This window comes from Nomascus leucogenys, chromosome 3 (assembly GCF_006542625.1).
Source record: "Nomascus leucogenys isolate Asia chromosome 3, Asia_NLE_v1, whole genome shotgun sequence".
NCBI lineage: Eukaryota > Metazoa > Chordata > Mammalia > Primates > Hylobatidae > Nomascus > Nomascus leucogenys.
Genome location: NC_044383.1, coordinates 146,859,729 through 146,881,127, shown reverse-complemented (window position 1 = coordinate 146,881,127; position 21,399 = coordinate 146,859,729). Strand labels below are relative to the sequence as shown.

Genomic DNA, 21,399 nt, shown 5'->3' with positions numbered 1-21,399 from the left:
TACTGTTACGCTCCATGCAGGAGCCCTCCCGTTTGTAAATGACCCACGGGAGATGCGTGGGTCCTGCTGGCTGGGCTGGATTCGCCCATCCCAGGCTCCTCCATCCATGTCCCAGTTAGTTTATCGACCACGATGCTAATGCTAGGTAATCCTGTGCATCATGATTCGGGGGATTTCATTCACTTATTCGTCTCTCCATTCTTAAACATGTATTATAAACGGACTGTTTTCCAAGCCCCATGCCCAGTGCTGAGCACATCAAATGATGAAGTCTTGGGCCCTGCACCCAAGGACCTCACCAAATCTGCCCTCTCCACAGGGAGTAGTTGAAATTGCAACTTCTGAGCATTAGGCCCTGCTTTCCAGCTTCCTATATTAAACTGGGCTCCCACGAGGGTCCTGCCCATTCTCTGGTGTAGACAAATCCTGCCGTCAGAGGAGAGGGCAGGGATTTTCTCACTGCTCTAACACTTGCACCAAAAGCAGTGCTGAAACTTGTTGGGCACTCGATACTCGAGCTCTTGCATCTTCCAGGCTCCTGGTCTGTTCTTTATAAAACTTCACCAAACATGCCCTGTTAACTTCCTGTCCCTCAATCACAAAAGAATCCTCTTTACCTGGGGGCCAGCAGAAGCAGCCAGGGATTTCTCTGAGTCCCTGTGAACAGCTGTGCGTGGCCTGCCAAATCATTCACCTTCAGGGTCCAAGCAGGAAAACCCCCACGAGAGCAGCCTTGCTTTGTCTTAATGTCACATAGCTGTCCACACTTAAGGATGACTGTAAAGCCAGGAGGATGATGGCACCTCAAACCCGCCAGCTGTCAGCTGGTGCTTGTGATTTGGGGCCACGGGCCTTCTCACATGCTCTGTGGGTAACGGCCCTGTAGTCTGTTCGGGCTACTCCTAACTCTGCTCTCCCTGTCTCTGCAGCCTCCATGGGAGTTCGATGGATGATTGGTGTGACGGAAATTGACAAGGGCTCTGCCTACGGCAACTCTGACAGCAAGCAGAAACTGAATGACTGACTCAGGGAGGTGTCACCATCCGAAGGGAACCTTGGGGAACTGGTGGCCTCTGCATATCCTCCTTAGTGGGACACGGTGACGAAGGCTGGGTGAGCCCCTGCTGGGCACGGCGGAAGTCACGACCTCTCCAGCCAGGGAGTCTGGTCTCAAGGCCGGATGGGGAGGAAGATGCTTTGTAATCTTTTTTTCCCCATGTGCTTTAGTGGGCTTTGGTTTTCTTTTTGTGTGAGTGTGTGTGAGAATGGCTGTGTGGTGAGTGTGAACTTTGTTCTGTGATCATGGAAAGGGTATTTTAGGCTGCAGGGGAGGGCAGGGCTGGGGACCGAAGGGGACAAGTTCCCCTTTCATCCTTTGGTGCTGAGTTTTCTGTAACCCTTGGTTGCCAGAGATAAAGTGAAAAGTGCTTTAGGTGAGATGACTGACTAAATTATGCCTCCAAGAAAAAAAAAAAATTAAAGTGCTTGTCTGGGTCATCTGTGGTGTATGTTTACATAGACCGCTGCCCCTCCATCCTGCCCTTGCCTGTGGCTTCGGTGTTTCAGATCCTGCTCACAGGAGGCAGCTGCCACAGAGGTGTGGGCAGCTGAGAGGGGTGGGCAGGCCAGCACAGCTCCTGGCAGGAGACACAGGTCCAGGAGCCCATGAGCATTTGTGAGGGCAGAGATGGCAAGCACGTGCATGGAGACCAACCAAGCGTGTCCCTGGCACACAGCAAAGGGAGAGGTTCGCTTGGTCTCTGCAATGCAGTCTCCCGGCGTAAGTCTTGAATATGTACCCAACTCCCTGAAGAAACTGATCTTGAAATTGAACATAAACGTCATGAGCGTACAGCCTGGGCATTCTGTAGTGATTTGTGAGATGAGCTTGCATCGACTGTTCCTCTCAGCAGTGATGGCCAAAGTCACCCCTAATAAAATGCAGGTTCACTTTTTATAAAATGCCTCACCCCTTCCCAGCATGTAGAGCTTGTCTGCAGCCCTAAAGGAGCCAGGTCCTGCTCTGATCAGGGTCAAATCAGAGCGACATCCCATGTACAAAAAACCCCCCAGGCTTCTGCCTTCCTTCCAGGCTCCTGTCTGCTCCCATTTTACTCCACGGAATAGTTCTGCCCTGTAGCATCTCCAGCGGCCTTTGCAGACTGCTGTCAGCCAACAGGTGCCAAAAATGCAAAAGAAGAAGAAACTAAAAGCAGTGCTATTTTTGCAGAACAATTAAATACTAGCTATTAAGTCATCTTAGGCCAAGACACCAATGGCACTTGGACCGATGGGTATTTGGAGCATGAGTTTGGAAGGATACGTCTTTCTCCTGGTGTGCAGCTGCAAGTTGCCGAGAAAAGCTGCCTGTGTTGCTGTGGTAACATGAGAAGGAATGAACTGCTCCATACAAAAACTGGCCACACATTAGAAGGCCTATTCTACGCAGTCATGTTTTTGGCTATTTAGTCATTGTTTATCAAGCACAACCAAACTAGATAAGCCAAGGAGTTACAAGACAGCTCTAGAGAAGCTCCCTCCGCCTACAGGACAATAATGCATTGTTGATACAAATGAATTTGAATCCGCAGAAATGAAAAAGGGGACAAATCCTGGCTGACTTGTGGGAAGGGCGTACTGCAGAGCCCAGGGCCTGAGTTAACTCGCTGGTGGCCTTGCAGGCAGGCTTGATGGGAGTGCCCAGCACATCTGCCCACCCTGCACAGGGCGTGAAGCACCATGTGCAGAGATCTGTGGGCAAAAGACGTGACCTTAGACAAGAGGGGCCCTTGGAGAAGTGGAGGTGTGCATGGTGTGTAGCCTTGTGTGTCTGTGAGCACGCCCTAGTGGACCTGCGCCTGGATTATCCGGGCTGGTTCTCGGAGGGGTCCGTGATGCTGAGTTAAACCATTCACCTGAACTCTGCAACTCAGCGGCTGTAGGATCTGGGTGAGACACTTTTCCTTGCTGACTCATTTCCCCATCTGCAAAATGGGGGTGACGATATCTACCCTCTTAGGGTGTGTCAAGGGTAAAAGAGGCACACTTTAAGAATCCTAAAGCACTAAGCCAAGGATGAAAGACTAGAAAGTTGCCTCTATGTTGCTACTTCTCAAAAATGCTCAGAAATTTTCTTGTACTAAAAATGGGTTATTTTTCTCATTTTCATTCTTCCATCCATCCAACACAGAGGTAATCAAGTTCTAAAAACATAGATCTGGTGGCCCACAGACATTCAGTTTTCTTCTGAATTGGCTCTGGTATCACACAACACACAAGCAAGCAAACAGGCTGCCTGCTAGGGCCTTTGGGTGCCAGGCTGGAGGAATGCAGGCAGAATTCTCTTAGGAAATAACTAAGTGAGCGCTAAGTTTTGAATTGCCTTAGAGCCGAAAGAGAATGTGGTGTGCTGGGGAGAGATCTGGACCTCTTTCTCATCAGTCATTTGACCTGTCCACAAAGAACAATGTTGTTATGCGGCCTGGGAACCTGGTTTCCTTCCACCCTGCACCCTTAATGACACAGACAGACAACCACGGGTACTCCTGCACGGAAGCTCATCACTCCTCCTCAGATATCTTCACCCATGTTCAGGTCACACGGAGGTCACCATCTCCTCAGCAAAGAACTGCTTTGGTCCCCAGGGTGTTAGTTTTTCTATGAGCTGAAAACCCACGGAGCCTAAGCCATCTTTTTGTCCCCTAAGGAGGGCCCCGTGGACTGAGAGCTACACTTCCTGTCTTTCCCACCTTTCCATCTCATTCTAGCTTAAAGCTTATCACACTACTGAGAGCCTGTTCTGTAATTCAAGGTGGCAGAGAAAAATACGAACCTTGAGTGAAATCTGGAGCAATGCAGTGTCATCCCCAGACATGACGGGCCATATCCTAGGCGACTCCTGCAGCTTATAGAAGCAGGGAATTTAATGGACTTCTTCCAGGAAAGCCAGCCCATGGGGACTCTGTTAAAAGACACCAACCATTTGGAAGATGCAGCTTGAGGTCTGCGGAACTGGACTGATTCTGCCACTATATAGTGAACACGATTAATCGGGAGGAAGTAGTAAGGCACTCTGTGAGTTAGTCTACCACCCTATTGACTTCGACAAAGAGAAAACCAACTTTTTTCATATGAGCACACAGTAGTACTGGAATATCTCGACTGCTGTATTCCCTAAACAAATGCATGCAAAGCCTTGTAAAAGTAGCTGATGATTAAAAAAAATGTTAAAACATTAGGGTTTTCCTAATATATCCATATGTGGGACAGTGATTTAAATGTCATTAATTGTCCAGCCAAAACTTGTAATAGTTGATGTGCAAGACAAAGAAGGCCCCACTGGAGTGGAGGAGTGGTCTGGCTGGTCCCCAAGCAAAACAGAATGGGCTTCGCATAGGCTTTAGAACTTACTCATCAATATTGACCAAAGTGTGAACAAAGGTATCCAGTGAAGATTCTCTAGGGTCTCTACTCCTGCTCAAAACAAGAGATTTAATCCAGCTTGCTCTAAAGCAATGGTCCAGACTTTTCATATATTAGGTTAAAGATAAAGTGAGAAAAACAAATACTTTGGTTTGCACGTCTCCTGAGGGGGCCCTAGGCTGTATGGAGGAATATTTAGAGGAATATTTGTGAGCTGCCATTTGTGTTTAAAAGAACATGAAAGCAAGACAGGCCCTAACCCGCCTGTTTCTGTAGCTGACCAGGAGGCCACTCCTTCCTTCCCCCAGAGCTTCTAGGAAAGCCCCCCAAAATGCGACTCCCGAAGGTCCTGTGGAGTAGTCCCCTCATAATGCCTTCATCACACCTGTGTCTTACGACGCCTTAACTGACGTAGCTCCTAAGTGATGTTTACAGAGAAGGAAATACTTAGACAAGCCCATGTGCAACGTGCTCACAGATATGCTGGCTTTGCCATGCTTTCTGACTCTTCTGGTCCTAGTCACGCCTTGGCACGGGGCAGAAGCGGCTGAGCTATGCTGACAGGTGCTGCTGAGAGACAACAGCCGCTCAGACGAGGAGGCGTTTCTAGGTGAGGGCATGAGAGCTGGCATTCCAGGCTGCTGAGTGCGCCATCTGCAGGTGCACCGCGTTGCTCCACAGTGCGTTCAGAAGAGACCAGCGTCTTGAATCTCAGGCTCTGGGCTCATTCTTTGCCTCTGCCAAGGGACCATTTAGGGTCTTCAAGCCAGCTGCTGAAAATCCCCCTTTTCTGGATTTTTCCCCATCTATATAAGGATATGGTGGCTGTGTGGACAAGAAATTGGTTGCATCTCAGAAGGGTGTTTCCCTACAAATATCTTCAGAAATTTAATTGAAAACAATTTTTTGAACTTTTTTTTTTTGGCCAGGATGAATGAAGCTGAAGTCACATTCCTGAATGTGCATGCCAGACAAAGGGTAAGCAAGCAATCTTGACAAATGCCAATCTCTCTGCACTCCAAAACCGTAATGAAGGCCCAGGGCCCAGTCATCACAGAATCCCCCGAGCCAGCACAGTGCCTGATGCCTCCCTAGGCATTAGCACATCCCAGCACTCTAATTCACATCCTCAGCATCCCTGCCTCCTGCATCCAGGGCTTAGGTTGAGTGTTTCCGGAGTGTCAAGTACATTTAAACATAAACCAAATATTCCACGGTTTTGACCTGTTACAACGGCTTTTGAAAACAACAGACGTACAACTTGAGAGAAGGACTCGATGGACTTCTTAGGCGGAGGACTAAGGACACGCTGCTGTCCCTCTTGGTCCAGGACATTCAATACCATTCACAGCATTCATCACCAACTGACACAGTATCGATCACGACATTCACCTGTTTTGAAATTACTGGTATTTTGGTCAAAAACTAAGAAATAAGAAATTGCACCTACATAGTGTGTCTCCTGATTGGAGCCCCACCTCTCTGAGCACAGGGATGGGCTCCTGAGCTCACGGCCCTGCCCTGCCCCCCAGCAGGGCCTCGCCATCATGGCCCTCCGTGAATAGTGACTACATGAAGGAGGCACTTACTAGAGGCCTGAGTAATGGAATTTCAATTAGCTTCTGCTTCCCTTTTCTAAAAAAGAATCACCTTTCTTAAGAATAATTAGGCCAAAATAAACTTGAGTACTTTGTACGGTCAATATTTTGAAGTTTCGGAGTTACCAGTGAAAATAGCAAAGCTGTTCTCCAGGAAAGGACATCCAGGTTCCCACCCAGGCCTGCCTTCCTCAGCTCCTGCAGCCTCATCCTAGCTTAATATGAAGGTTGTGAATGGGTTAAAAAGCAGTTCTTAAGCACCTACTTAGATCTTTTCAGTATCTGGAAATAGCACCCAGGGCTGTGTTAGTAAAGCTTTTCACTGGGTAAGAGTCATACGATTTTTACATTTAATTTTTTTTTAAAAAAACAAGGCAGTCTTGTTTTACATATTGGAATGACTAGATATGTTTTGCCATTTCTGGCACCTCTGGTTCTGTTGAATTTTAAGGGGGGTGAGTGGTACGTACACAAAGTTAAGATTGCTGGATAATAATTCCTTTGCATTTCCAAAATAATTTATGCAAATGTCACTTTTCCTTTTCTATTCCATAGTACTAGTTTTAGCCAGATCTTTGCCAAACATTCTAGGAAATTCAGAAAAGTCATCCATGGAATTTCAGAATGCCATTCTCTCTGTATCTTTGCAGATGATGAGGAAGGAAAGTTGTTGAACTAGTACGGGATGGCTCAGACTTGTAAAGTGTCTAAGTCACAACGCTGAGAGCCAGCTTCCGGGTAACAATGGCATGGCCTCGGCTGCGCCGAGGCTACAACTGGAGCTTCCTTACTCGCATCTGAGGCAAACACAGCAAGGCTGGCCCAGGCCGCCCACAGTCAACAGATGTTCACGGGAGATGGATCAGCCCCTCTTTTGCTTGTTCTATCAAGGAAAGAGACCTAACCATGGGCAAGGGTGGAACACACCCGGTTCAGGTCAGGGAATGAATTGCTCTAAGTGAACAGTGAATTCCTACTTCTCAGCCTGTATCAGTTGTACCCAGGGTTCATGATTACTGTGACCCACTAAGGGACGATCTTTGAGGAAACAGACCTGGAGGGAGGCAATTTAAGGAGGGAAAGTGAGTGGGTTTTACAGACTGCTTTGTGGCCACATTCAGGAACAGACCATTCAATGGATGACTTTTCAGTACATAAAAGCAAGCAGTAATGGCCAGGAGAGAGCAAAGATGCCCTAAGAATGACATCAGACTGACCAAATGTGCCTTTTCAAATAAGTTATCAGAACGAATGAATTGGAATTAGAGCAAGGTATTGGACAGAACCATGCTACTCTTTGAGAGAATGTGTGGATTGGGTGGATGTTTGGATTGAATGAATGGTAACTTTTTAATGTGAAACAGAGAACTGATATATGGGCTGTCATGTCACCCTAGGGTACTGTCGCTCTGTCATGTGTAGCAATCTTTCCAAATTTTTGTTGGTGGGTTGAACAAAGATAAAACTAATAAAGTATGTGTGGATACTACTAGACAACACAGCTTACTGGATTGGATGAAATAAAATTGACTGAAACTTTAACTTGGAAAAATGCACATCTCTACACTGCCTCAGCCAGTATCTGCAGGGAAAGTGGAATAGCCCTGCAGTGGACCCCTGCTACCTCCCTTGCCTGGTCTGGGCCATTCTAGCCCTTTGCGCCACTGCCCCACCTCTTCCAGCTTTACCATGATGCCATGCTCTCCCCGCCCCTCTCCCCAGGCTTCATTCTCTTTCTCCCTCCTTATGACTGCATTTCTCAGAGACTTGGCCTGAACTTCCCTCTCTAGGCCAATTCCCCATCATCTCTTACCAAATTTCCCATCATCTCTTACCAGGATGACAGAAAAGGCTGGGGGTGGGGCCGGGGTGGGGGCATGTCTCACATTTAACTACCTATGCAAGATCTGTCTGTCTCCCTGATTACGGACTACATACTCCATGAGGGCAGGGATGTCTGTTTTGTTGCATGAAGATGAGCGTAAATCCACGGCACAGAATGCAGCGCTCTTGCTACTGTCAGAACACCTACAGCAACCGTTGGTTCTGACACTCTCTAAAAACGTATCAACAAACTGAAGCGAGGCCTGGGAAAGCCAAGACAGTTTTAGAAAACTATTAACTTGGGAAGCAGAGATGAATGACTTCCAGTGAGGGGAGACAGCAATATTCAAATACGTACACGAATAGTCAAGTATAGACAGCATGAACAAGCAAGATGATGAGGTTGATTTCAGCCCAAAACAAACACATATTTTACAGTAATTAATTCTGAAGTGGACGCAGAGGCAATGGAGGAAGATTATGAGTAAAGAATAAAATGCAATAGAAACAGTATATCTTGGAGTTGTGTAACAAAGCAATCCTGCCAACTTTGAGGACAGATGACATGAAAAGGTGGTTAGAAAACCACTGAAGTTGCACATGTGTCTGCAAGTCACTCTGCAACAGGAATGATTCCAACAGACTAGAACAAACCACCTAATGATACATGAAAAGAACTGTGCTCCTATGACTGACAATAGCTGTCTCAAGAAGAGAAAAAGTGACTTGACAAAATGCCAGAACACTGGAGCAGGTTACCAGAGGACTCGCCCCAGAGTGGAAAGCCTGTGACCCTTCTGTTAATTCAGGGGAGGCTGGGAATTTGCGAGGCTATTAGATGACAGGGATGGGTGACGTGATAAACATTTCAAGCAGCACATGTCATGGGAATTTCCATCACAGTGTTAAATCTGTGACTTGCCATGACCTCAGACACCACACTAACAAGTTAACCTGCTTCATCACATAGCCAATAACAAACCGATCCCTTCTGGGAAAATACACTGATCTTTTAACAGGAAAAAAAAGAGCAGGCTTCAAAGGACAGACTCATACTCCCGTAGGTAGAAATGCAGTCTTCAAAAGCAAGCTGAAACTCTTCTTGGCCATTTTGGAGTTTTGTAAAGCTCTTGAAACCTAAACAGGGTCTGTAAACATAAAGGAATGTCCACGGATCTTAATGGCTGCTGTGCCCTGGGAGATGACACCTCATTTCCCGTGTCACCACACAACACGCCTTTGAAAGCCCTGCTTTAGAGCTGCCTTCAGTATCCTGTATAAGCCCAGGAAACCAGTCTTGTTATCTCAGCCACCACACCTGAGCAGTGTAGTCCACCTTTTTACTGCAGTATAGAAAACAAGGTAGCATTATACATCCAGCTCCCAGAGGGGACTGCTTCCGAAAGACGATACTCTTTTATATAAACTCTGCTAGACGAAGAAGAATGCACTGTTTCTTAATTGTGTTTAGTGTTCTAGAGTGGGGGTTGGCTGATTCTGGCTACAGCCCCACCTGGCCTGCAGCTTGCTTTGTAAATAAAGTTTTGCTGGGCACAGCCACATCTATTCACCTGCACATGATCTACGGCTGCTTTCGTGCCACAACAGCAGAGCTGAGTTGTTGTAACCAAGACTGTATGGACCACAAGACCAAAATATTCACTCTCTGGCCCTTTCCTGGAAAGGGCCACCAACCCTGCGCTAAGGAATATAATCCCAGCAGACTGAGGCTGATATGTAGAAGGGAAAAAAAAGCTACTACTTGATTTTATATTATTACTTTTTTTTTCTTATTGAGAAACCACCTTTAGAATGTGTTTGAGATATAAGCTCTATTTACAAACTACTTTAAAAAATGCTCTGGAAGATTATTTTTACCATCATTTTTGTCTTGACCACATTCTGTCTCAAGAAACTTTTAAAAAGATGAATAAATTAAACCCAAAGTATGCAGAAGAATAAAGATTAGTATGGAAAAAAAATGGAAACCAGCAAAACAAGAGAGAGTATTAATGAAATCAGAATTTGATTCTTTGAAAAGGCCAACAAAATTGATTATTAGCCAAGAAAAAGAGCACAAAAGCAGACATCACTACCAGCCTTAGAAACATTAAAAGTATTATTAGCGAATACCATGAACAATTGTATGTCAACAAATTAGACAACTCAGCTAAAATGGACAAATTCCTACAGACTTCAATTACTTTAACTAGAGGAGAAAGTTTGGGGAGGGCAAATGGCAGATGGGAGGCAGGACTAACCTGCAGCTCCCTCTCAGATGGACAGAACAGTGTGTGGAGACTCACACCATAAACTTTTGCTCCAAGAACTACACTTACCAGGAAAGCGAAGAGAATCCACAGACCCTTTGAAGGAGGTTTTGAAGGAGGTGGATTGCCGCTGCAGGCTCTGTGGGCGGCCGCGGAACTGTGAGTGCTAGCTTTCTCAGCTGCGAGCCTTGTAGCCTGGGGCGAGTTCTCAGCCCTGCTCACTGGCTGCCTGGGAGTAAACTCCCTGCTTTTGTAGGGGACATGGTGGGAATGAGACCGGCCTTTTGGGAGCTGGGTAAGGCCAGCGACTGCCGGCTTTCCCCTGCTTCCTGGGTGACCTGTGTGACACTGCAGAGGCAGCCACAATCCCCCTCGGAACATAACTCCATTGGCCTGGGAACCACACCCCTGTCCCCCATAGCAGCCACACCAAGCCCTGCCCAGGAGAGGCTGAGCTCTGACCCGCTTAACCCTGCCTCCACCTGATGATCTTTCTCTACCCGCCCTGGTAGCTGAAGACAAAGAACATAATGTCTTGGGAGCTCTAAGGCCCTGCCCACCACCTCATCCGCCCCAGACCACCACAGCTGATAGGCCTTTCATCCGCCCAACCACCACAGCTGATAGGCTTTTCATCCGCCCATACCACCACAGCTGATAGGCTTTTCATCCGCCCCACACCACCACAGCTGATAGGCTTTTCATCCGCCCCACACCACCACAGCTTGATAGGCTTTTCATCCGCCCCACACCACCACAGCTGATAACGCTTTTGAAAGCACCACCTCCTGGCTGGAGGCCAACGAACACAAAGCAAGCTTACTTAACAAAAATAAAACCAAGGACCCTCACAGAGTCCACTTCATTCCCCTGATGCCTCCACCAGAGCAGGTGCTGGTATCCATGGCTGAGAGACATGAAGACATATCACATCACAAGACTCTTTGCAGACACTCCCCAGGACCAGCCCAGAGCCCGGTAGCTCCACTGGGTGGTTAGATCCAGAAGAGAAATAAAAATCACTGCAGTTCAACTCTCAGGAAGCCCCATCCCTAGGGGAAAGGGGAGACCACCACATCAAGGGAGCACCCCATGGGACAAAGGAATCTGAAGAGCAGCCCTTGAGTCCAAGATCTCTCTGACAGTCTATTCAATTGAGCAGGAACTAGAAAAACAATTCTGGTAATATGAAAAAACAAGGTTCTTTAACACCCTCAAAAGATCACACAAGCTCACTAGCAATGAATCCAAATCAAGACAAAATCTCTGAATTGCCAGAAAAAAATTCAGAAGGTCGACTGTTAAATCGAGGAGGAACCAGAGAAAGGTGAAGTCCAACTTAAAGAAATAAAATTATATAGGATATGAATGGAAAAATCTCCAGTGAAACAGCCTAAATAAAAAACAATCACAACTTCTGGAAACAAAGGACACACTTGGAGAATTGCGAAATGCACTGGAAAGTCTCAACAACAGAATCAAACAAGTAGAAGAAAGAACATCAGAGCTTGAAGACGAGGCTTTCAAATTAACCCAGTCTGACAAAGACAAAAATAAAAAAGAATTAAAAACAATGCCTCCAAGAAGTTTGGGATTATGTTAAATGATCAAACCTAAGAATAACTGGTGTTCCTAAAGAAGAAATCTAAAAGTGTGAAAAACGTATTTGAGGGAATAATCAAGGAAAACTTCCTGAGCCTTGCTAGAGATCTAGACATCCAAATAAAGAAGCTCAAAGAATGCCTGGGAAATTTATCACAAGAAGATCACTGCCTAGGAACATAGTCATCTATTTAATGTCAAGATGAAGGAAAGACTCTTAAGAGCTGTGAGGCAAAAGCATCAGGTAACCTATAAAGGAAAACCTATCAGATTAACAGCAGATTTCTCAGCAGAAACCCTACAAGCTGGATGGGACTGGGGTCTTATCTTTACCCTCTTAAACAAAACAATCATCAGCCAAGAATTTTGTATCCAGGAAAACTAAACATCACGTATGAAAGAAAGATAGTCTTTTTCAGACAAACAAATGCTGAGAGAATTTGCCACTACCAAGCCAGTACTACAGGAACTGCTAAAAGGAGCTCTAAATCTTGAAACAAATCCTAGAAACACATCAAAACAGAACCTCTTTAAAGCAGGAATCTCACAGGACCTATAAAACAAAACAATGGAAAAAAAAAAAGGGATTCAGGCAACAAACAGCACAATGAATACAACAGTACCTCTAAGGCCAATAGTAACATTGAATGTAAATGGCCTAAAGCTCCAGTAAAAGATACACAATGGCAGAATGACTAAAAATTCACCAAGTACCTGCTGTCTTCAAGAGACCCACCTCACACATAAAGACTCACATAAACTTAAGGTAAAGGAGTGAAAAAAGACACTCCATGCAAATGGACACCAAAAGCAAGCAGGAGTAGCTATTCTTATATCAGACAAAACAAACTTTAAGGCAACAGCAATTAAAAAAGACAAAGAGAGGGGAGGCTGAGGCAGGATAATCGCTTGAACCTGGGAGGCAGAGGTTGCAGTGAGCCGAGATTGCACCACTGCACTCCAGCCTAGGCAGCAAGAGTGAAACTGTCTCAAAAAAAAAAAAAAAAAAAAAAAAAAAAAGACAAAGAGAGACATTATATAATGATAAAAGGACTAAACCAACAGGAAAATACCACAATTCTAAAATATATATGCACCTAACACTGGAGCTCCCAAATTTATAAAACAATTACTACTAGACCTAAGAAATGAGACAGACAGCAACACAATACTAGGGGGAACTTCAATAACCCACGGACAGTACTAGACAGGTCATCAAGACAGAAAGTCAACAAACAATGGACTTAAACTATACCCTAGTACAAATGGACTTAACAGGTATTTACAGAATATTCTATACTCAACAACTGCTCTTATTCATCAGCACATGGAACATTCTCCAAGACAGACTATATGATAGGCCATAAAACAAGTCTCAACAAATTTAAGAAAATCAAAATTATAGCAAGTACTCTCAGACCACAGTGGAATAAAATTGGAATCAACTCAAAAAGGAACTCTCAAAACCATGCAAATACATGGAAATTAAATAACCTGCTTCTGAATGATCACTGGGTCAACAATGAAATCAAGATAGAAATTTAAAAATTATCTAAACTGAACAATAATAGTGACACAACCTATCAAAACCTCTGGTATACAGAAAAGGTGGTGCTAAGAGGAAATCCTGTTCATAGCATTAAATGCCTACATCAAAAAGTCTGAAAGAGCACAAACAGAAAAGCTAAGGTCAGACCTTAAGGAGCTGGAGAAACAAGAACAAACCAAACCCAAACACAGTAGAAGAAAAGAGATAACCAAGATCAGAGCAGAACTAAATCAAATTGAAACAAACAAAAAAATACAAAAGATAAATGAAATAAAAAGCTGGTTTTTGAAAAGGTACATAAAATTGATAGACCAATTGCAAAACTAAGCAAAACAAGAAAGGAGAAGATCCAAATAAGCTCAATTAGAAATGAAACGGGAGATATTACAACTGATACCACAGAAATACAAAAGATCATTCAAGGCTATATGAACAACTTTATGTGCATAAACTAGAAAACCTAGAGGAGATGGATAAAATCCTGGAAATCTACAACCCTCCTAGATTAAATCAGGAGAAACAGAAACTCTGAACAGACTAATAACAAGCAGTGACACTGAAATAGTAATAAAAAAATTGTCAACAAAAAAAAAGTCCAGCCCCAGACAGATTCACAGCTGAGTTCTTTCAGACATTCAAAAAAGAATTGGTACCAATCCTATCGACACTATTCCAAAAGATAGAGAAAGAGGGAATCCTCCCTAAATCATTCTATGAAGCCAGTATCACCCTAATACCAAAAGCAGGAAAGGACATAACAAAAAAAACTAGACACCAATATCCCTGATGAACATAGATGCAAAAATCCTTAACAAAATACAAGCTAACTGAATCCAACATGAATCTTAATTAAAAAGATAATCCACCATGATCAAGTGGGTTTCATACCAGAATGCAGGGATGGTTTAACATCCACAAGCCAATAAATGTGATACACCACATAAACAGAATTAAAAACAAAAATTTCATGATCATCTCAATGGAAAGAGAAAAGGTGTTTGACAAAATGCAGCATCCTTTTATGATTAAAACTCTCAGCAAAATCGGCATAGAAGGGACATACCTTGAGGTAATAAAAGCCACCTATGACAAACCCACAGCCAACATTATACTGAAGGGAGAAAAGCTGAAGGCATTCCCCCTGAGAACTGGAACAAGACAAGGATGCCCACTTTGACCACTTCCATGCAACATAGTACTGAAAGGTCTAGCCAGAGCAATCAGACAAGAGAAAGACATAAAGGGCATTCAAATTGGTAAAGAGGAAATCAAACTGTTGCTGTTTGCCTTTGATGAAGGTATACTTAGAAAACCCTAAAGCCTCCTCCAAAAAGCTCCTAGAACTGGTAAATGAATTCAGCAAAGTTTCTGGATACAAAATTAATGTACGCAAATCAGCAGTCTTATTGTACATCAACAGTGACCAAGCTGAGAATCAAATCAGTAACTCAACCTCTTTTACAATAGCTGACGAAAAAAAAAAAAAACAACCCACTGAACCAAGGAGGTGAAAGACCTCTAAAAGGAAAACTACAAAAACACTGCTGAAAGAAATCACAGATGGCACAAACAACTGGAAACAAATCCCCAGCTCATGGATAGGTAGAATCAATATTGTGAAAATGACCACACTGCCAAAAGCAATCTACAAATTCAATGCAGTTCACATCAAAATACCACCATAATTCACAGAACTAGAAAAAAACAATTCTAAAATTCATATGGAACCAAAAAAAGAGTCTATATAGCCAAAGCAAGACTAAGCAAAAAGAACAAATCTGGAGGCATTACATTACCTGACTTTAAACTATAAGGCCATAGTCACCAAAACATGATGGTACTGGTATAAAAACAGGCATATAGACCAATGGAACAGAATAGAGAACCCCAAATAAGGCCAAACACTTAGTTATAGTCAACTGATCTTTGACAAAGCAAACAAAAACATAAAATGGGGAAGGGATGCCCTATTCAATAAATAGTGCTGGGATAACTGGCAAGCCACATGTAGAAGAATGAGACTGAATTCTCATCTCTCACCTTATATAAAAATCAACTGAAGATGGATCAGAGATTTAAATCTAAGACCTGAAACCATAAAAATTCTAGACAGTAACATTGGAAAAACACTTCTAGACACTGGCTTAGGCAAATACTTTATGACTAAGGACACAAAAGCAAATACAACAAAAACAAAGGTAAACAGATGGGACTTTATTAAACTAAAAAGCTTTTGTATGGCAAAAGAAATAATCAGCAGAGTAAACAGACAACTCACAGAGTGGGAAAAGGTCTTTGCGATCTATACATCTGACAAAGGACTAATATCCAGAATCTACAAGGAACTCAAACGAATCAGCAAGAAAACAAAACAATCCCATCAAAAAGTGGGCTAAGGACGCGAATAGACAATTCTCAAAAGAAGATATACAAATGCCAACAAACCTAAAAAAAATGCTCAGCATCACTAATGATCAGAGAAATGCAAATCAAAATCACAATGAGATACCACCTTACTCCTGCAAGAATGGCAATAAAAAATTTAAAAATATAGATGTTGGTGTGGAGGTGGTGAAAAGGTAATATCTTTACACTATTGGTGGGAATGTAAACTAGAACAACCACTATGGAAAACAGTATGGAGATTTCTTAAAGAACTAAAAGTAGAACTACCATTTGATCCAGCAGTCCCACTCCTGGGTATCTACCCAGAGGAAAAGCAGTCATTATATGAAAAAGGTACTTGCACATGCATGCTTATAGAAGCACAATTTGCAAATGCAAAAATATGGAACCAGCCCAAATGCCCATTAGTCAATGAGTGGATAAAGAATATCTAGTGTGTACGTATGTATGCATGTATGTGTGTGTGTGTGTGTGTGTATATATATATATATATATACACACACACACACTCTCTATACACATATGTGTATATATGTATATACGTATATACATATGTGTATATATGTATACATACATACATGTATACATACATGTATACATATATGTATACATATATGTATACATACGTGTATACATACACACATATACACACACATACATATATGTATGTGTGTGTGTATATATATGTGTATATATATGTATATATATATAGAGGCAATGAACAATCTGGAAATGAAATTATTATTTTCACCCATAGTAGCAATAAAAAGAATACTCAGGAATACGTATGGAATACTACCTAGTCATAAAAAGGAATGAAATAATGGCATTTGCAGCAACCTGGATGGAATTGGAGACCATTATTCTAAGTGAAGTAACTCAGGAATGGAAAACCAAACATCGTGTGTTCTCACTCTTAAGTGGGAGCTAAGCTATGAGGACACAAAGGCATGAATGATACAATGGACTTTGGAGACTCGGGGGAAGGGTGGGAGGGCGGTGAGGGATAAAAGAGTACGCATTGGGTACAGTGTACACTGCTTGGTGATGGGTGTACCAAAATCTCAGAAATCACCACTAAAGAATTTATTCATGTAACCAAACACTACCTGTTCCCCAAAAATCTTAAAAAAAAAAAAAAGTGACACACACGGAAATAAAACCCAAACAGACCTGCGAGAAGCAAAAAGACTGGATTAGTAACTTAAAATATTCCCAAAAAGAAAACTCACTCATGCCTAGCTAGTTTTACTACTGAATTCTATCAAACATGTAAAAGAATTTGGTTAAAAATACACACACACACACACACACACACACAACCAATCCTTCACAATCTCTGAGAAAACAGAGAAGAGGAAAATTTCCAAACTCACTGTATGAGGCCAGCATTACCGATACCAATGCCAGAAAACAACATCACAAGAAATAAAAACTACAAGAGCAATATCCTTCATATAATATGGAAGCAAAGGTCCTCAACAAAATACTGCAAATGAATGCAGCAACACATAAAAAGGAATACACCCAATGATCAACTAGGACTTAGGAATACAAGATTGATTTAACACCCCCAAATCAATTAATGTAATATACCATATTACAACACAGCAAAGTACAAAACCTTACAATCATCTCAATAAAGAGCATCTGACAAAATAAAACACCCATTCATGACAAAAACTCTCTCAACAAACCAGAAATAGAAGGGAACTTCCTCCAATGGAAAAAGGGCATTAATGAAAACCTGTAACACCACACTTAATGGTGAAAGAATGAGTAATTTCCAGCTAAGATAAAAATGTCAAAAATATGACAAGGATGTCCATTCTCATCACCACTATTCAACACTGTACTGGAAGGTCTAGCCAGTGCAATTAAGCAAGAAAAAGAAATGAAAGGTATCTAGAGTCTAGAGTGTAAAGGAAGAAGTAAAACTTTTTATTCATGGAAAACATTATTTTATTTGTAGAAAATCCTATGGAGCCTACAAAAACAACTAATAGAACTATAAAATGAATTCAGAGTAGGATAAGAGATAAACATATAAAAATTTATGAATTGTGTGTGTGTGTGTGTATATCTACACTCTATATATATGTGTGTGTGTGTGTATCCACACTGTGTATGTGTGTGTACTGTGTATGTGTGTGGAGGGTACACACACATACACACACACACATTATTTTTATATATATATATATATAAAAAAATTTTATATATATATATATATATATATATGGGGGGGCAATGAACAATCTGGAAATGAAATTATTATTTTTCACCCATAGTAGCAATAAAAAGAATACTTAGGAATAAACTTAACAAGTTCAAGAGGTATACGACAAAAATCACAAAGCAGTGCTGAAGAAATATCTAAATAAATGGAGATATATCCTGTGTTAACAGATAGAAAGACTTCAGATTAAGAAAACAATACTCCCCAAGTTGTTCTACAGATTCTTTGCAATCCAATCCAAATCACAGGTGGTTTTGTTTTGCTTTTATGTAGAAATTGACAAAATGATCCTAAAATTCATATGGAAATGCAAATTACCCCAAATAGCCAAAATGATCCTGAAAAAGAAGAACACAATTGGAGGACGCACACTTCCCATTTTTTAAAACTAAATACAAAGCTATAGTAACTAAGACAGGATGGTATAAGACAGTATGGTGTAAGATAAACATAGAGATTAATGGAATATAATTGGAAGTCCAGAAATAAACCTTTTCATTTATGGTCAACTGATTTTCAACAAAGAATAGCCTTTTCAACAAATGATATTGGGCCAAATAAATATCCACATGCAGAAGAATGAATGTGGACCCTTATGTGATATCATACACAAAAATTAAAAATAGATGACAGGCCTAATGTAAGTGCTAAAACTCCAAAACTCTTAGAAAAAAAACATAGATGTAAATCTTTGTGACCTTGGGTCAGGCAATGATTTCTTAGATATGATATCAAGAGCACAAGCAACAAAGACCAAGTTGATAAACTGGACTTCAAAAAAATTTTTTAAATAGTACTTTTTCAAAAGACATTGTTAAAACAAAATGAAAAGATAAGCCACAGACTGGGGAAAAAAAAAAAATTTGCAAATCATATGTCCTGTATGGACCTATATCCAGAACACATAAAACAACTATTACAAACCAATAATAAGATGATGAATAACCCAATTTTAAAATGATTTGAATAGATGTTTCACCAAAGAAGATATCCAACAAGCACATGAAAAGATGTTCACCATCATTAGGGAAATGCAAATCAAAATAAGATACCTCTTCACGTTAACTAGAATGGACATTATCAAAAAAAAGCACAATTGCAAGTATTGGAGAGGGTATGGAGAAGTTGGAACCCTCATACATTGCTAGTCGGAGGGTATAAGATGGTGCATCACTTTGAAAAAGTTTGGAAGTTTAGGGAAATGCAAATCAAAACAGGATACTACTGTACATTAACTAGAATGGACATTATCAAAAAAAAAAGCACAACTCCAAGTACTGGAGAGGGGATGGAGAAGTTGGAACCCTCACACATTGCTAGTGGGGGTATAAGATGGTATACCACTTTGGAAAACGGTTTGGAAGTTTCTGAAAATGTTGAACAGAGATATACCACATGACCCAGCAAATCTACTCCCAAGAAAAATGAAAACATTTTTGTACAAAGACTTCTGCAGGAATATTCAAAGCAGCATTATTTATAATAACCAAAAAGTGGGCACAACCCAATCAACTAGTAAATGGATAAATAAATGTTTGGCAGTCTAACAGTCTCAGTAATAAAAAGGAATGACGTCTTGAAACCCGCTACAACTTGGATCAATCTCAGAAATACGTGAAGTGAAAGAAGACAGATACAAAATACCACATATTATAAAACTCTATGTATATGAAATGTCCAGAATAGGAAAATCTATAGAAACAGGAAATCGTTTAGTGGTTACCTAAGGCTGGGGGTGAGAATGGGGAGTGACCGCAAATGGACATGAGATTTCTTTTGGGGGTGATGGGAATGTTCTAAAATTGGACTGAGATGATGATTGCACAACTATGTAACTATACTAAAAGTTGTACCCTTCAAATATTATGCAAAATATAACTCAAAAAGCTGTATTTGAAGAAGTCTTAAAATTCTAAGTGGTTGTATAAATCCTTTTGTGATGCCAATATTCTCTGGACATTAACTTCTTGGCTGAAGGGATCTACTCTTCTGAAGGAAGATTAATACAAAACCTGCTTGAGAAATTACTTGCGCAGGGTCAATGGCTACGTGTAAGGAGTGAGAGTCAGTGATCTTCCAAAAAGATTTCAGGAAGCTTTATGGTCAATCTTTTAAAAAAATTTAATAGCAAAAACAAAAACAAAACAAAACACCAATGATGTATAATTTGGGCTGTTTTGGAAAGCTAACTGCTGAAATGTTTACTTCTGAAAAAGATGCTTTCTCATCAGATCATTCAGCAGTATTTACACTGACCTAGCACCTATACATCTTGCTTTAAAAATAAAGTGAATTCCCAACATGTGATAACAAGGCTTAAACTTTTATCTGTTATAAATTTGCTGGTTAATAGAAAATAATTAAAAGGAACCACCTTACGTCATTAGTGTTGCTTCATTTATTTCCTTTGCTTTCCAGTGAGGCGATCCTAAAGGGACACCAAACCCAGTGACCATCTTTAGCACACATGATTGTGCTCCTCCTTTTGAGGAACAGATAAGTGAAAATGACAGACTTCTGTATCATACTGCGTTGGCTCATAAGCTGTTAACCATTAAAAGACAATATAACTGAGCTTTCCTAAAATAAACCATTTATTGAAAAAAGAACCTTTTTCTTAAATTTCAGTAATCAGCCTTTTGCATTACAAACCTGCAGCTTGCCAACAACAACAAAAAAGGTAAAGGTTTCACAGTCAGTGCACTCAACAAACAGGAGATTAAAAACAAGGTATGGGACGCCTGATAACACTACAACTTCATTTGAACCTAGAAAGGTCAAAACACTACGCTGATGTCACGGTTCTCAGTCGCACGAGACATGGAGGAGAGAGAGGCGATGGTCCGTGTACAGTAGTAATGGCACTTAACATGCAGCTTCTTTAACCTCGTGGCCACCAGCCCTCCAGAGGGCCTTTTGCCACATCAGACAAACAGGAGCAGCAGGAGAAGTGACGCTTGTCACCTGTGCAGTCTTCAGTCTTGGAAGGTTAAAAAGGCTTATACTGCTTCTCAGCACAGTCTTTATGTAAATATTACATACAGTAGTGATTAAGAGAATTTTCCAAGTCCATATTCTACTGGGCTTCATTCTTCATCTGTGCAAACCTGTGAGGAAGCAGGAGAGAGCTGAGCCCTTGCAGAGCCAGGTGTGTGCTTGTGCATACGGGCAGTATGAGTCTTACGGGGAAGGCCCCATCCACTCATCCTGATGCTCCCAGCAATGTACTGGGCACAGAGAGAAAGGCTTAAGAAATGTAATGAACAATGGCAGAGGTAAGTTACTGCTCTAAAGTTAAGCCTGGGAATTGACTAATGAAAGCATTTTCTAAAATGCCTATATGCACTCTCAGGTCAATATAAATTGTTATGCACTTCATAACTAAGACATAAATTGTTATTTAACTACAAATCCCTAATGTCTCCATAGCTGATCCAGCTGCTTGTCCCTTACTCCCACTTACCAGTAAGAGCATCACCCTACTCTTCC

At 41.6% G+C, this 21,399-nt stretch overlaps 2 protein-coding genes across 9 annotated transcripts in view; one reads left to right on the top strand and one right to left on the bottom strand.

Moving 5' to 3' along the window:
- The window catches only part of AGPAT4 (1-acylglycerol-3-phosphate O-acyltransferase 4), a 198,686-nt gene extending 191,172 nt beyond the window's left edge, over positions 1-7,514 (top strand). For 2 of the 3 annotated variants that reach the window (XM_030809941.1, XM_030809942.1), the window contains one exon: positions 930-1,497. In XM_030809941.1, coding sequence (XP_030665801.1) covers positions 930-1,024 — 95 coding nt within the window. In that variant the 3' untranslated portion in view covers positions 1,025-1,497. Of the gene's footprint in view, positions 1-929 lie in introns of all 3 variants that reach the window. The other variant, XM_030809940.1, reaches the window with a different exon arrangement.
- A 12,967-nt stretch (positions 7,515-20,481) lies between these two features.
- MAP3K4 (mitogen-activated protein kinase kinase kinase 4) overlaps positions 20,482-21,399 on the bottom strand; it is a 126,489-nt gene continuing 125,571 nt past the window's right edge. For all 6 annotated transcript variants that reach the window (XR_004029408.1, XM_030809934.1, XM_030809936.1 and 3 more), the window contains one exon: positions 20,482-21,017. Coding sequence is in view for 5 of the 6 variants with exons in the window: in XM_030809934.1 (XP_030665794.1) it covers positions 20,997-21,017 (21 nt within the window). In the remaining variant the exon portion in view is untranslated. The remainder of the gene's footprint in view (positions 21,018-21,399) is intronic.